This window comes from Lucilia sericata, unplaced genomic scaffold (genome assembly GCF_015586225.1).
Source record: "Lucilia sericata isolate MDLA Ls3-8-SP2 unplaced genomic scaffold, ASM1558622v1 Contig000227F_arrow, whole genome shotgun sequence".
NCBI lineage: Eukaryota > Metazoa > Arthropoda > Insecta > Diptera > Calliphoridae > Lucilia > Lucilia sericata.
Window position 1 is genome coordinate 225,282 of NW_023994254.1, and position 17,727 is coordinate 243,008.

General features: G+C 31.4%; 2 protein-coding genes across 3 annotated transcripts in view; one reads left to right on the forward strand and one right to left on the reverse strand.

Annotated features, from left to right (window-relative positions):
* Positions 1 to 17,727, forward strand: part of LOC119602399 (protein folded gastrulation) — a 127,187-nt gene that overhangs the window by 18,180 nt on the left and 91,280 nt on the right. The window contains exon 2 of the mRNA XM_037953911.1: positions 13,226 to 13,263. The gene's annotated coding sequence lies outside the window, so the exon portion shown is untranslated. The remainder of the gene's footprint in view (positions 1 to 13,225; positions 13,264 to 17,727) is intronic.
* LOC119602402 lies at positions 2,600 to 8,913 on the reverse strand. 2 transcript variants are annotated; one of them, XM_037953916.1, is made up of 2 exons: positions 7,111 to 8,913; positions 2,600 to 2,989 (listed from the first exon to the last, which is right to left on the reverse strand). In XM_037953916.1, the coding sequence occupies exon 1, from the start codon at positions 8,024 to 8,026 to the stop codon at positions 7,118 to 7,120; it is 909 nt and encodes a 302-aa protein (XP_037809844.1). In that variant the 5' UTR covers positions 8,027 to 8,913; the 3' UTR covers positions 2,600 to 2,989; positions 7,111 to 7,117. The 2 variants fall into 2 exon arrangements, with proteins under 2 accessions (XP_037809844.1, XP_037809843.1); XM_037953915.1 differs by lacking the exon at positions 2,600 to 2,989 and adding an exon at positions 3,022 to 3,084.

Here is a 17,727-nt window from a genome sequence, read left to right on the forward strand (position 1 = left end):
AATGTTTTTTAAGGTTTATGTTCTATATGTTTTCTTTCACTCTTTTGGACAAAATCTGTGTAGCAATGTTTTTGTGAAAAGTTTTTCATAATTAATGATTTAGAGAGTTTGTTTAAAAATAAAATTTATTAAGAATTTTATGTCATACTGAGAACTTGCTGTTACATGAACTAGAACTGAACTAGAACTGAACTAGAACTGAACTAGAACTGAACTAGAACTGAACTAGAACTGAACTAGAACTGAACTAGAACTGAACTAGAACTGAACTAGAACTGAACTAGAACTGAACTAGAACTGAACTAGAACTGAACTAGAACTGAACTAGAACTGAACTAGAACTGAACTAGAACTGAACTAGAACTGAACTAGAACTGAACTAGAACTGAACTAGAACTGAACTAGAACTGAACTAGAACTGAACTAGAACTGAACTAGAACTGAACTAGAACTGAACTAGAACTGAACTAGAACTGAACTAGAACTGAACTACAACTGAACTAGAACTGAACTAGAACTGAACTAGAACTGAACTAGAACTGAACTAGAACTGAACTAGAACTGAACTAGAACTGAACTAGAACTGAACTAGAACTGAACTAGAACTGAACTAGAACTGAACTAGAACTGAACTAGAACTGAACTAGAACTGAACTAGAACTGAACTAGAACTGAACTAGAACTGAACTAGAACTGAACTAGAACTGAACTAGAACTGAACTAGAACTGAACTAGAACTGAACTAGAACTGAACTAGAACTGAACTAGAACTGAACTAGAACTGAACTAGAACTGAACTAGAACTGAACTAGAACTGAACTAGAACTGAACTAGAACTGAACTAGAACTGAACTAGAACTGAACTAGAACTGAACTAGAACTGAACTAGAACTGAACTAGAACTGAACTAGAACTGAACTAGAACTGAACTAGAACTGAACTAGAACTGAACTAGAACTGAACTAGAACTGAACTAGAACTGAACTAGAACTGAACTAGAACTGAACTAGAACTGAACTAGAACTGAACTAGAACTGAACTAGAACTGAACTAGAACTGAACTAGAACTGAACTAGAACTGAACTAGAACTGAACTAGAACTGAACTAGAACTGAACTAGAACTAGAACTGAACTAGAACTAGAACTAGAACTAGAACTGAACTAGAACTGAACTAGAACTGAACTAGAACTGAACTAGAACTGAACTACAACTGAACTAGGACTGAACTAGAACTGAACTAGAACTGAACTAGAACTGAACTAGAACTGAACTAGAACTGAACTAGAACTGAACTAGAACTGAACTAGAACTGAACTAGAACTGAACTAGAACTGAACTAGAACTGAACTAGAACTGAACTAGAACTGAACTAGAACTAGAACTGAACTAGAACTGAACTAGAACTTGCTGTTACATGAACTAGAACTGAACTAGAACTGAACTAGAACTGAACTAGAACTGAACTAGAACTGAACTAGAACTGAACTAGAACTGAACTAGAACTGAACTAGAACTGAACTAGAACTGAACTAGAACTGAACTAGAACTGAACTAGAACTGAACTAGAACTGAACTAGAACTGAACTAGAACTGAACTGTGTTTATATCTGGAAATTGAGTAGGCAGCAAGTTATCGGTCTTTATTGCTAATTTTTAAACGATTAACTACTCAATAAATCTTATTATAATCGTATTAATGTATTAAATTTTTGTGATGTATAAATTAATAAATTTTTTTAATTTATGTATCTGCTTCATTAAGAGTTACAAAATTGACCACATTAAAAATAACGCACCTTTGTTTTAAGCTACACAATGAATATATCTTTCGCCCCAAACAAATTGTCATTAGAAAATGTCAACATCATTAGCAATTATGAATGTCAGTACTAATGACTCATTTACATATGGAATCATAAGATAAAAAAATTCAAGGAAAACGAAAAAAGAAAGATGTTTTTCTCAATCTGACAGGTTTTTGATGAAATTTTCGTTTTATTAAGAAATGCAAGCATTAAGTTTAACTTTTGAACTCAAAAAATAATTTTTAAATGAATGTCGAATGAATCATCATCCGCAATATACAACACAACACCATTATAATAAGCCTCATCAACATCATTAAATAACTGACACACTAATACATGACAGAGAGATGGGAAAAAATGTTGACCTTCTAAGAAATTCGAATGTGTGTGATTTTCTTTTTTTAATACTTTTTAAAAGAAACCACAAAAAAATATTTTACATTCACAAAACACACAAAGTTAAAAAAAGAAAATGTTATTCATAACCCTGTTTACATTAATAAAGGATATGTCAAATGAAAATTGACACTTGAACATACAACAAAATACCATCTCTAACCATTCATCTTAATAAGTATGTATGTATGAATTAATCTTTGTATACTTAAGTATGTTTGACTTTTTTTTTGAAAATATTTTTACTAAAAAAAAACCAGAACCTTCGGTTTAAACAATTTTCCAGCACATTTTATTTTTATTTTTATTTTATTTATTTATTTATTCAGTAATATAAAGCCACTTTGGCCAAAATAACAATATTACATAGTAAAATATACGCCTTAAAAAATATTATAAAGGTTGATATATGCTTAATATATATTTATTAATTTGTTACATATATTTATTCATTCAGGCTCCCCAGCCAGTAAGATTAAAAATATAAACAAATACACATAAGGTCCCTTTCAGAAGCAATTAATGATTAATACTATTTAATAAATGTAAAAAAATAAAAATATTTATACAATTTATAAGAGTCATAAAATAGCTTTTAACTATATAATTAACAATGTATAAATGTATAATTAATGGGTAAGCAAAGGTATTGATACTATCGTTTTTTATGTGGTAAATAAAATAAAACACAAGTACATATAACTCAAGTAAGTATATTGGGATTGCTCCATTACACATCAGATATGCAGGTCTCAGTCTGAACAACAAGGACGTTATCCTGTACTAAAAAAAAAATTGTCATTTTTACATTTATTTTAAAAAGAAAACCAACATGAGAGCATATAAAAACTTTCCAGGGTAAATTCAAGCAATATTTCCTAGTAAGTAGAGAGAAAATTGTTAAAGAAAACGAGAAAAAAAAATATATATATATGTATATATATGCATATGTATATATAGTAGGGAAATAAATGAAAATTAAAAAGAGAAATAAAATGGTATGATAATATTTAAAATTATTTTAATTAATAATAATGTTGACAAATATATATATATAGTATAAATCAATAAAATAACTAAAATAATTATCAATACCAAAGAAATATAAAACATATACATCATTTCATTTACCCCAGTGAATAACAAATTTCAGCAGATCATTTCAATTTTCATATCAATAGAAGCTTTTGTCAGAGTCATATGTCATTAGTTACTATTTTAAATATTACGAATAAAATTATAATTGACAGATCAACACAGTTCAGGAAGTAGTGCCAGAGAAGTACTGCATGAGTTTTAAACGAAATACATTATTGGAATGAGAAAAAATACGCAACGAGTAAGGTAGAACATTCCACAACCGCGCAATACGGACCAAAAACGACCTTCCCAAAACAGATGAAGATATTCTCGGCATACAGATTTGCGGATTTCTTGTGGATCGAGAGAACCGAAAGGATCTACGTAGAGAAATAGGCAAATTAAACTTAACAAGTTTATAAAAAAGCAATAAACTCTTAAACTTTACAAAATTAACAAAATTCATACCTAGGAAAAGATTTACAAAGGAAGAAATATGCTCATAACGTTTAATATTATATACAAAACGAACTATCATATTAGATACTCGGTTTATCCTCCTAAATAGGGTGGCAAATGTACCAGCATAAACTTCAATGCAGTATAAAATTTGTGAAAACAATAGAGAATGAGCCAAATTATATCTCACACGCAAAGGTAAGTATAAATTCATCGAGTATATCTTACGCAAAATACCAAAAACTTTGCAGAACAAATTGTCAATATGATTCTCGAAAGAAAGGCGGCTATCCAAAATCACTCCTAAACATCTTATATTCTCGACCAAAACTATGCGAGTATTCCCTAAAGTGATCTCCATATTGGGAAAAAAACGACTTGAAGGTCCAAACAAGGCGGCCTTTGTTTTAGACGGGTTAACAACCAATGAATTGTTCATAGTCCAATCAGCAACACGCTGTAGATTATAGTTAATATTCTCACGCAATACATCGCTAAATTCAATATTGTTATTAAAAAGTAAAAAAAACGTCATCAGCAAAAATAAAGGTTTTACACATAGTAGAGTCAACACTACGTGGGAGGTCATTAATATACAAAATAAACAAGAGAGGCCCCAAAACCGAGCCTTGAGGAACTCCAGAAAAAAGAAGGCGTAAAGAAGAAGTAAGACCATTATATTGAACAAATTGAGATCTACCTCTGAGATATGATAGTATAAGTTTACATGCCGATGAAGAGAAGTTAAACTCATCCCTAAGTTTATTTATTAATGTAACAAAACAGATTGAATTGAAGGCTTTAGAGAGATCAAGGGAAACTAGTACACTTAAATTCTCATCATTAATATTTCTCCTAATATGATCAGTAAGATTGAGTAGCAACAGAGATGTGCTATAACCTTTACGAAACGCGTATTGATCATCATATAACATAGATAACGTGGATGCAACAATCTGTTCCTTAATAATGTGTTCAAATACCTTCGATAACGATGGCAGAATAGAGATGGGCCTTAAATCGTCCAAACCGTGAATTACCTTCGTCTTCGGGATTGGAACAACTCGAGCAATTTTCCAACAAGATGGAAAAACAGATGTGGTTAGAATTTGGTTAAATAGATCAAGAATATAACTAGATACATGGGGAAAGATCAACTTGATAACTTTAATAGGAATATTGTCGATACCAATGGACTGCGATTTCACTCTTCCTAAAGCCTCAAACACCTCAAGTTCATCCACACAACTAAACGAAAACGAATTAGTATCATTCCAACTAAAATTAATGTTAAACTCTTCAGGAATATCACCGTTACCTATACCAACAAAATAATCATTAATTAGATTCACATCACCATCAAAAATTGCACAATCATCCTGAACACCAGCACCTTTAAGAATACGCCACATCCCCCTAGTATCTAGTCCAGAGAAAAGCTTTGAAAAATATTTCCTTTTCATTTTTCGCACAATATTCTTGGCTCTGTTACGATACTTACAGTAGATTTTCCAATTAGTCGCAGAACGGGAGGACTTATAAGAACAATAAGCAAGTCTACTGAGAGATTTAGCATAGGCAATATCCTTACAATCATACCAACTATTATTATCTTTATTACTAATTCTCTTCCTAACAATAGGTACAAATGTCATAACAGATTCAAAGAGAGAAGAAAGGCGAGAACATTTATCGTCTACAGATTCAGCAAAATAGCTAGAATTACTGAAATCTGACAAAAGAGATAGAATACCTTCCCAATCAATAGAATTAAAGTCTCTATACTCAATATACTGCTCAGATCGCCGATCCACAGAAATCTTAAATGAAGCAAAAATAAGAGCATGGTGCGAAATTAGCTCACATTGTAACTGGTCAGAAAAACTCATCATCGAAGGATTACTCACTAACCAGAAATCAATCAGAGACGTAGATCCATGTGCTACATCAAAATGCGATGGTTTAGAATTATGAAGAACTGACAAATTATTCCTTAAACAAAGTGCTCGAAAATGCATCGACTTGCTAACATCAAACATATTGCAATTAAAATCCCCAACGACAATAACATTGACATATTTTAAGAATAACCCACAATGAAAGTTTTCAAAGGAAAGTATGTCACCCGTAGGTAAATAAACAACACCAAATAATATTTTAGAGCCATTGTAGTCCATTTCTATAAAAAGGGATTCACAAAGTCCCAATTCAGAGATCTGAAATACTACTTTATACTTCAATCTTTTAGATATAAAAATCGCTACACCGCCTCCTCTCGAATTAAGTCGATCATTACGAATGAGCGTGTACCCAGATATTCCTACGGCCGTAGAGGAAATAAAAGGTTTTAACCAAGTCTCAGTTATAGCAAACATATCAAATAATGAATCATATAAAATGTACTTCAATTCATCAATCTTAGAGTAACTAGATGAGGGTCTAATACTCTGACAGTTAAGATGGCCAATGTTCAATTCCTGATCATGAGAACTAAGAGCAGAGTTAATATACAATTTGCTACTGAAAGCTGGACCAATATTGGTATCAAGTGACACTGGTTAACAAGATTATGGGGAACCAAGAAAAGTTACAATTAATAAAGGACATATAAAAGCATATAATCAAAAATACAAATACAAAAAAATTCATTTCAATCTAAAATACTGCTGATCAAAGGTGTTAAAAATACAATAATATAAACAGTAATACAATTGAGATCAAAAGTGTTCAAAGTTAATAAAGTATAAAAGAAGAAAAATACAAAACTAAATATATAGCAACCATGAGAAAGGCATATAAAAATATCTGTATGTTATTAAGGGAGATAAAGAACAGTATAATATTGAAAAGAACAGCAGATATTTTCAAGATTCTAATCAAAAACAAAATTACTTTATCTTAGTTGCCACATAAATATAACTACAAGTAAAAATTCAATTTCAAATAATACTATACGTATAGCAAAATCAAGGTCAGCACATCTCATAAGCAAAATATACATAATATAAATTACTGCACATAGTAAATATACACATTTACATATATATATATATACATATATACATACATACACATATATATATATATATATATATTCACATATATACATATATACATACATACATACACATATATATATACATACATACGTACACACATACATACATATATATACACATATACATACATATATACATACATATACATGCACACATACATATACATACATACACACATGTATATATATTTACTACCACATACTAAACAATAATTTATATTAGTATTTGCCCTAGAAAAGTACAACCTTAAGCTAAGTATATAATAATAAGATTAATAAAGAGAAATATTGTAACAAAAAGAAATACCCAAAATTTATTCATTAAGTAATGCAGCACATTCAACGGAGTCGCAAACCACGTTCTTTCCATCAGCCATGGTCAGCTTAGCACGTAACTTATCACCATTAAGCATCTTAAATTTAATAATTATGCCCTTACGGAGAAGCTTCTTACATACAACATTTAACCGGCCAGCAGCTGGGGAATGGTGATCATTTAAATATATACGTGATTCAATTTCACCTCCAATAACATCGCAGACTCTTAAGGTTCTGGTTTTGAAATACTCCGCCATTAACTGGTCACGCAAAAAAACATTATTGAATTTTACTAAAATAGCTTTTTGATTCTTAAAGTAAAAGGCATGATTAATGTCGACGCGAGAGATAGGGATATTATAGACAGATCCTATTTTAATGATAGGATCCACTAGGTCACCCAGACCTGCTGGCAAACCAATAATAATGACGTCAGCACGATTGAGTCTCTTGTATAAGACATTATTTTCATCCTCTAAAGTATTAATTCTTTTAGTAGTCGACGTGTCAATAAAACCAATAAGTTTATTACAATTAAGTATTTCAGCCTTCATATCCTTAAAGCAAGTTGTCATTTCTGTTCGAAAGCCGGCGACAGTATCCATTAGAGATTGTTGAATAGATCTTTGATCATTGCCCACTTTATCAATAAATAAATCAAGTTTAGAGCTAATGGCACAAACCTCTTCGCGTATTTTATCCATACCAGAATTTGGGTTTTTGTCACATTTGGAACAAGTAAAAGATAAAGACTTACTGTCTTTTAATAAAGTGAGTGCTTTTTCTTGAAGATCTGTACAGCTAACATGTATCCACAGTGAACAATTTTTGCATAGGACACTGGCTCGATTCTTGGCAATATCTTCCAGACAAACACCACATTTGTAAGTTTTAGCAAGCGGCATCTTAAAAATGGTTGGTAGCAAACAAATTCAAAAGTGCACTAAATAGCCCGTAAAATACATTAACAGCAGACAGGAGCACGTTGATAATTCACAACCAGTAAGCAAAACTTCAATATTAATAATAATAATGCACCAATAGGAGGATAGCAGCAACAGCAAGAACAGCTTTACTTAACAGCAGCAATAGTACACAATGAACTCCAGTGAAAGTATTTTAACAATTCCTGTAGGATGACAGCAGCAGCAAATCCACACTAACACCATAAGCAGAACACCACTCACAATAAGTATGGCAGCAAGTGACACAATGTGTAGCAGCAAACAGCACCCTTATATATGTAGAATCACCAGCAGGAAAACAGTAGGAGCAATCATCCACCAAGGTAGCACAGCACTCACAGACCACAAATATGGCGGCAGGTGCACTACTCAACAGCCGCAGAAACACCACCACACGTAACACACAAAAATGGCGGCAAGTAAAACAGCAAGAATCAATGAAAAGGGTTCAACTGCAAGAAGATAGCAGCAGCAAACCTCTACCAGCAACAAGACACACTCCACTTAACCACAAATCATAAAGTTCCAATAGACTGCAGTGGTATTTATTAAAAAATAAATATGTACAAATTTAAAAAAAGTTCAGGAACAAAAATGGCGGAATGCAGCACACAAAATTTGCAAAGGCAAATAGCACGTTTTTATAATTTTTCAGCAAATAATTTATCCAAAAGAATCTTTATATATTAATTGAAACAGGAGATAATATATTCCAAATTTAATTAGTTCAAGTAAAAAAAACACTTTTTAATAAAAGTAATTATTATTTTTTCCACAAAAGATCAGCCGTACAAAAAAATTTCAACTATTCAGGCATAGAGTTACCAGATTTTTTTCCATTTTTCATTTTTCATTCACATTTTCTATTTAGTCTTTTTCCTCACTCTAAAGCATATACCGGCGTATAGAGAGGCAGATAAAAAAATCACCACTACACTCACACTGTTGGCATTTTTTCAATGAAATTGCACTGAAAAAAATATTTGGTCATTTTTAATTTTGAAGATTAAATTGCATTACTGTAAAATGCTAATATTTATTAACAAAATGTAGTCAATGTACATAAGAATAATAATTTCATCAGATAGAAACAACATTTCAAATTAAAATATACAAAAAAGTATTAAATAAGAATGATCTTATTAACTTTCATTGTTATGCATTCTAGAAAATTATTTAGGGTGTATGTTGCTTTTGAAAATTATGCTCTTGTTTTTGCAAGTTGTTTTTGTTTTTTTAAGTTGTGTTTGCAATTTCTTTAACAAAGCGACATCAGCCTGCTTTGTTGAATGCTGTCAAGCAACTAAATAAAATATTTGTATTTTTGATGCTCTTGTTTAGAAGTTCGTCTGCGATCGTGTTGTGTACATGTAATTTGCCGAAAATTTTCGTTGTCAGAACAATACTAGCGCCGACGTCTGCTCTAAAGTTTTGGTATCAAACGAAAGCAACAACAACAACTAGCTGTCAAATTGACATGTGTAACATGTTTACTAACCCATTAAATTTTTCATATTACATTCAAGAATAACTTTGTTTGTCACAGTAAAAGGCAATCGGAAAAGTACTTTAAGAGACCCTTTGAAAATCGACTTTGAATAACTTTTATAGTTGATGTAGGTGCAACCTTCCATAATCAAACCCCGAACTACTATTTTTAAGATATCTGAATCAAATTTCCTAAATTCGAACTTTTGGTTTCAAGGCCTTGGAACGACGCAATTGAAAAGTTTATATTAGTCCATTGTTTCACTTCATTTCTAATCATTTTTTGAAATTATAATTGTTTAAAATGCTGAACTAGAACTGAACTAGAACTGAACTAGAACTGAACTAGAACTGAACTAGAACTGAACTAGAATTGAACTAGAACTGAACTAGAACTGACCTAGAACTAACCTAGAACTAAACTAGAACTGAACTAGAACTGAACTAGAACCGAACTAGAACTGAACTAGAACTGAACTAGAACTGAACTAGAACTGAACATGAACTGAACTATGAACTAAAACTAGACTGAACTAGAACTGAACTAGAACTGAACTAGAACTGAACTGAACTAGAACTGAACTAGAACTGAACTAGAACTGAACTAGAACTGAACTAGAACTGAACTAGAACTGAACTAGAACTGAACTAGAACTGAACTAGAACTGAACTAAACTGAACTGAACTAGAACTGAACTAGAACTTGAACTAGAACTGAACTAGAACTGAACTAGAACTGACTAGAACTGAACTAGAACTGAACTAGAACTGAACTAGAACTGAACTAGAACTGAACTAGAACTGAACTAGAACTGAACTAGAACTGAACTAGAACGGAACTAGAACTGAACTAGAACTGAACTAGAACTGAACTAGAACTGAACTAGAACTGAACTAGAACTGAACTAGAACTGAACTAGAACTGAACTAGAACTGAACTAGAACTGAACTAGAACTGAAACTAGAACTGAACTAGAACTGAACTAGAACTGAACTAGAACTGAACTAGAACTGAACTAGAACTGAACTAGAACTGAACTAGAACTGAACTAGAACTGAACTAGAACTGAACTAGAACTGAACTAGAACTGAACTAGAACTGAACTAGAACTGAACTAGAACTGAACTAGAACTGAACTAGAACTGAACTAGAACTGAACTAGAACTGAACTAGAACTGAACTAGAACTGAACTAGAACTGAACTAGAACTGAACTAGAACTGAACTAGAACTGAACTAGAACTGAACTAGAACTGAACTAGAACTGAACTAGAACTGAACTAGAACTGAACTAGAACTGAACTAGAACTGAACTAGAACTGAACTAGAACTGAACTAGAACTGAACTAGAACTGAACTAGAACTGAACTAGAACTGAACTAGAACTGAACTAGAACTGAACTAGAACTGAACTAGAACTGAACTAGAACTGAACTAGAACTGAACTAGAACTGAACTAGAACTGAACTAGAACTGAACTAGAACTGAACTAGAACTGAACTAGAACTGAACTAGAACTGAACTAGAACTGAACTAGAACTGAACTAGAACTGAACTAGAACTGAACTAGAACTGAACTAGAACTGAATAGAACTGAACTAGAACTGAACTAGAACTGAACTAGAACTGAACTAGAACTGAACTAGAACTGAACTAGAACTGAACTAGAACTGAACTAGAACTGAACTAGAACTGAACTAGAACTGAACTAGAACTGAACTAGAACTGAACTAGAACTGAACTAGAACTGAACTAGAACTGAACTAGAACTGAACTAGAACTGAACTAGAACTGAACTAGAACTGAACTAGAACTGAACTAGAACTGAACTAGAACTGAACTAGAACTGAACTAGAACTGAACTAGAACTGAACTAGAACTGAACTAGAACTGAACTAGAACTGAACTAGAACTGAACTAGAACTGAACTAGAACTGAACTAGAACTGAACTAGAACTGAACTAGAACTGAACTAGAACTGAACTAGAACTGAACTAGAACTGAACTAGAACTGAACTAGAACTGAACTAGAACTGAACTAGAACTGAACTAGAACTGAACTAGAACTGAACTAGAACTGAACTGAACTGAACTGAACTGAACTAGACTGAACTAGAACTGAACTAGAACTGAACTAGAACTGAACTAGAACTGAACTAGAACTGAACTAGAACTGAACTAGAACTGAACTAGAACTGAACTAGAAACTGAACTAGAACTGAACTAGAACTGAACTAGAACTGAACTAGAACTGAACTAGAACTGAACTAGAACTGAACTAGAACTGAACTAGAACTGAACTAGAACTGAACTAGAACTGAACTAGAACTGAACTAGAACTGAACTAGAACTGAACTAGAACTGAACTAGAACTGAACTAGAACTGAACTAGAACTGAACTAGAACTGAACTAGAACTGAACTAGAACTGAGCTAGAACTGAACTAGAACTGAACTAGAACTGAACTAGAACTGAACTAAAACTGAACTAGAACTGAACTAGAACTGAACTAGAACTGAACTAGAACTGAACTAGAACTGAACTAGAACTGAACTAGAACTGAACTAGAACTGACTAGAACCGAACAAGAACTGAACTAGAACTGAACTAGAACTGAACTAGAACTGAACTAGAACTGAACTAGAACTGAACTAGAACTGAACTAGAACTGAACTAGAACTGAACTAGAACTGAACTAGAACTGAACTAGAACTGAACTAGAACTGAACTAGAACTGAACTAGAACTGAACTAGAACTGAACTAGAACTGAACTAGAACTGAACTAGAACTGAACTAGAACTGAACTAGAACTGAACTAGAACTGAACTAGAACTGAACTAGAACTGAACTAGAACTGAACTAGAACTGAACTAAACTGAACTAGAACTGAACTAGAACTGAACTAGAACTGAACTAGAACTGAACTAGAACTGAACTAGAACTGAACTAGAACTGAACTAGAACTGAACTAGAACTGAACTAGAACTGAACTAGAACTGAACTAGAACTGAACTAGAACTGAACTGAACTAGAACTGAACTAGAACTCAACTAGAACTGAACTAGAACTGAACTAGAACTGAACTAGAACTGAACTAGAACTGAACTAATAGAACTGAACTAGAACTGACTAGAACTGAAATAGAACTGAACTAGAACTACTAACTAACTAACTTAACTAGAAATAACAAAAACTGAACTAGAATTTATCTAAACTGAACTAGAACTGAACTTGAACTGAGCAATAACTGAACTAGACTGAACTTGAACTGAACAATAACTGAACTAGAACTGAAAAAACTTTACGATCGGACCTCCTTCATATGTGGAAATTAGATTCCCTGTAAGTGTGTTTGTGAGTTTGCATATTGTGTGTATGTATTTGAAATCCTCCAAAAAACATAAAATTGTTTGTTGGTTTTGTGTATTTGAGTGGAAGCGTTGGAGTCAACTTAATTCACATTTGATTCATTTTCACTTGGCTTTAAGTCAAAAGACAAACGTCGTCTATTCACCAAGCAACCACTTGATATTACATTGACACTTTATTTAAAGTAATTTTATTGATTTTAAATTGGTTTACAATATTTTTATGTTTGAAAAACCAACAATAATTTTCTAATAATTTGTTTTATTTTTGTTTCTTTTCAGGCATTAACACGAGGACAGTGTGTTTTCTTGCGTTAATGGTAAGTGATTGAATGAAATGTTTATTTTCTTGTTTTTTTTTCATCTAGTTAGTAAAATGTGTTTTTTTTTTATGAGGATACTTAAGGATTTTATGGGTTTCTTTTATCTTAATGTGTTGATAGCTGCTAGGTTGTTTTTTATTTGTTCTATAGATAACTTTCTTTCCTTTTGTGCATTTCCGTTATAAGTGCATTATTGTAAAAAATGTTCTTATTGTATTTTCTAAGTGTAAAAATGCATTTAATCAATCAGTGTCAGTCGTCGCATGTCATTGTTGTTGATTTTATTTTTTATTTATTTATGTAAGCATTTTCTGTTTATTTTTCTATTGAAACAAATACATTAGATTAATGCATAAAAATTCAATTACTTTTATTATTTGTTTGTTTGTTTTTAAAGGTTTACGGTAGTTTTATTATTTTTATTCCATTATTAGAGTGCTATAATTTTCATTTTGAATTCCACTACTTAGGGGGAGTTTAACAGTTATTCTAGATATTAGGTTTAGGTGGGAAAATCACTTATAACATATTAAAACGCGGTATTTACAAATTTACCAATAGGAAGGATGAAACTCTAATCAATATAACTTACAAAAAGTCAATAAATTATTTAAATTGTTATACTCACCATTTAAGTAAATTTTTATTTTCTGAAAAGATAAAAAGAATAAAACTTACTTTAGAATCAAATCAAAATTGGTTTAAATTATTTTTAAAATCTAATCAAATCAATCAACGAAAGTGAAAGCAGAAAATAATATATTTCAATGAAACATTTGGAATTTGCTATCAATTATAAGAAAAAAACCGTTTACTACTTTTTTTAAAGAAAAACAGTTATACACACTTTTATCTAACGAAAAACTGTTATACAAGTGTCCTTCTAAACAAACTTTTTTCTACAGAAGAAATTGTTATATAGAAAAAAACTATTATACAAACTTTTTTAATAGAAAAAACCGTTTATACAAACTTTTTTCTATAGAAAACATTGTCATACAAACTTTTTTCTATAGAAAACATTGTCATACAAACTTTTTTCTATAGAAAACATTGTCATACAAACTTTTTTCTATAGAAAATATTGTCATACAAACTTTTTTCTATAGAAAAATCTTTCATAAAAACTTTTTTCTAAAGAAAAATCTGTCATACAAACTTTTTTCTATAGAAAAATCAGTCATACAAACTTTTTGCTATAGAAAAATCTGTCATACAAACTTTTTTCTATAGAAAAAACTGTCATATAAACTTTTTTCTATAGAAAAAACTCTCATATACATTTTTTTCTATAGAAAAAGCTGTCATACAAACTTTTTTCTATAGCAAAAACTGTCATATAAACTTTTTTCTATAGAAAAAACTGTCATACAAACTTTTTTCTATAGAAAAAACTGTCATACAAACTTTTTTCTGTAGAAAATTGTCATACTATATAAAATTTAATTAGGTATGTGTAAATATTTAAGTCAAAAGAGTTTTTAATAACTAAGAAATCTTTCCCTTATTTGGAAAAAATAAATTCAATTAAAAACCACAGAAAATAATTAAAAATTCTTGTGTGACTAAAAAAAGTAAGCAAGCAGCTTGTTGCCAGTAAAACAAAGAAATTACTCTTCTATTACTCGCAATTTTAGCAAAATTTTGAAGAGGGTAACACACACAAAATATAGTGAGTCTTGTCATTTAGTTCTTTTGCTTCAATAATGCAAGCTGTGTTGCTTGGTATCTTCTGCTCCCTGTTTATAGTATTTATGGCTCTGAAATGATTTAGGGGTGTTGTGTTGTTTTAATTTATTTTCTTGACCCACTACTGTGTGGCAAAAATCACAATCAAAACCACTAACAGCAGCCAACGAACCAAATTAAGTGTCTTCTTCATTTGAATGATATTGTTGTTTGTCTTTAAAGAAACTTGCAAACACAGATACCGAAATTAAAAAAGGGAATATTAACGCTGAAAAAAAGCACTTGTAGGAGTTTATTTAACTTTTTTTGGTATATTTTATTTTAATTTTTGTTTTTTTTTTTTTTGTGATTTTCATTGGGGACGCATTTTATGTTTATTGTTATTGTCTGTGTGGTTGGGAATTATTTCAACCACTTTAAGCTTCCACATAATGCGTCTTAATACGCATTTTATATATTTATTTCCATTTTCTTCCATTTTGTGTTGTTGCTGTTTGTTGGTTGGCTCTTGGTAGGCACATTGATGGTCAGTGCCACATGCCATATTACGAGCGAGTGTGCTCGCACCGCAATATTCAAAAATTACACACCAACGGGGTGGCTGTAGGTTGTTGCATGCCGCCATAGCACAGTTAAGGCAGATTTTGTTGGCCTTGTTTTACAATACTTCAGTGCTTTGGTAACGTGGCAAGAAAAACAAAAAAACACTTAAATAATTATTGCATGCAGCAATTTCTTCTTATTGCTGCTGCTGCTGCTGTCGCTGTAAAGTGTGGTCAAGTGTATTTTCATTTTCAATTTGTTGTAATATTTTTATATGTATTCTTATTTTTTGCCTTATTCAAGAATCAATTATAAAATATAAATTGTTTTCAAATAAACAAAGAGATTTTACTGTTGAAGTAAGTAAGTATACATGTGTGTGTCTGTATTTCATTTAAATTTTCTTTATAAATTACATTATTAGTTTTGAAGAGGACAAAAGCAAAAAAAAAAAATTCTTTAAAATACAATAAGAATTTATTATGTAAAGTAGTTGCCCAATTAATGTCGATAATCTGCCTGTATTGCTTCCTCATCTACTTGAGAGATTGTTGTTGTTGAGTCTTAAGTGATATTAAAATTGTTAAAATATCTTCTTTCCATCACTTGTTTATTCTTACGAAATCTGTGATAATTATTCAGGTTTTGTATGGTTTTTTCTTTCGTCATTTTTCATTTATTTATTATTATGTAGAATTTGTCTGGAAATGACATGTTTTTAATAAAAACTTCTCAAAGAAAGCAAAGAAATTTTATTGATTTAATTTTTCTTTTCCAATATATTTTCTTGCAACACTTGAGTTTTGCTAAAAACAGAAATAATTATGAAAGATGTTAATTGAAAATGTCTTTTTTGTTTAAAGGATTTTTGAAAATGTGGTTTTAAAAATACCACATAATATATTCTTAAGATGAAAAGGATTTATTTAAGGATTATTCTTTAAATATCATTTTTAATAATAATATATGGGCGATTTCATGTCAAGTGACCCAACTCAACAAATCGATTTTGATGAAATTTGTACCAAAGTTAGTACTATTGGATAGTAGGCCAAGCGAAGCGAATTTTCAGCTCTAACGGTCAAGAACTGCAGGACTTAGAGGTGGTCAAAGTTGGACATTTTGGTCATACAGGGTCCTAAGCTTTCTTTTAAGCAAAAAAATATAACAAAAACGTCCATTTTGAAAAAATAGTGGAAAATTAAGTTCCAAATATAAAAAAAGGAAATTGTATAAGCTTTCTTTTGAGCCAAAAAAGGGGCCATTTAAAACAAAAATTTTAAAAAGATAATTTTTTTTGGAAACAACGAAGAAATTGCTATCTGAACTCCTTTGGACAATTTTTGCTAGGACCAATAGGTGAAAAGTTACAGTCATTGAAATAAAACCCTGTATGACCAAAATGTCCAACTTTGACCCCTTCTAAGTCCGGCAGTTCTTGACCGATAGAGCTGAAAATTTGTTTCGGGCCTACTACTCTTACTTGTTACTTGTAGGTATATTGATTTCGTCATTAAATTTGTAATATATCCAAATATTGGTCGTAGATCCACAAATAGCCCACAAATGTCCGTTCGTCTATCTGTTCATCTTGTTTTTGAACGATAAAGCCTAAAATGGAGGATCTAGAGCGTTCATGCATTTCACAAATATTCTCTCCCTGAGGCTGTTTAAAAATAACGTTATTAACAGACTACAAAACGAAAATCTGCTTCTCTAGCAAATTTCATAAGAATCGATTCACAATTGACCCTTTCTCTTACTTGTTATACCCTACACCACTATAGTGGGGTAGGGTACGTTTGTGCTGATGTTTGTAACGCATAAAATTATTGGTCCTACACCCACCTTAACGTATACCGATCGACTCAGAATCACTTTCTATTAAGTCCGTCCGTCTGTCCGGCTGGCTGTCCATGTAAACCTTGTGCGCAAGCTACAGACCACAATTTTCAAGATATTTTGATAAAATTTGGACCATATGAGTTTTTTACCACCTTACCTTCAGATTTAGGGTTTTTAACTCATAACTACGTCAAATATACTACTATCTCACCAAATTGGCACAACTTAGATTTATATAGGCATAAATGACCATGCCAATTTTTATAACAATAGGCCATCGTTTGATCCTAGCCCCCATACAAACCCCCCTTTAAAAAATAACTTAAACGTCCAAAAATTTACTTATAACCATTAGTATCGCGATGAAATTCAGCATAACTAACC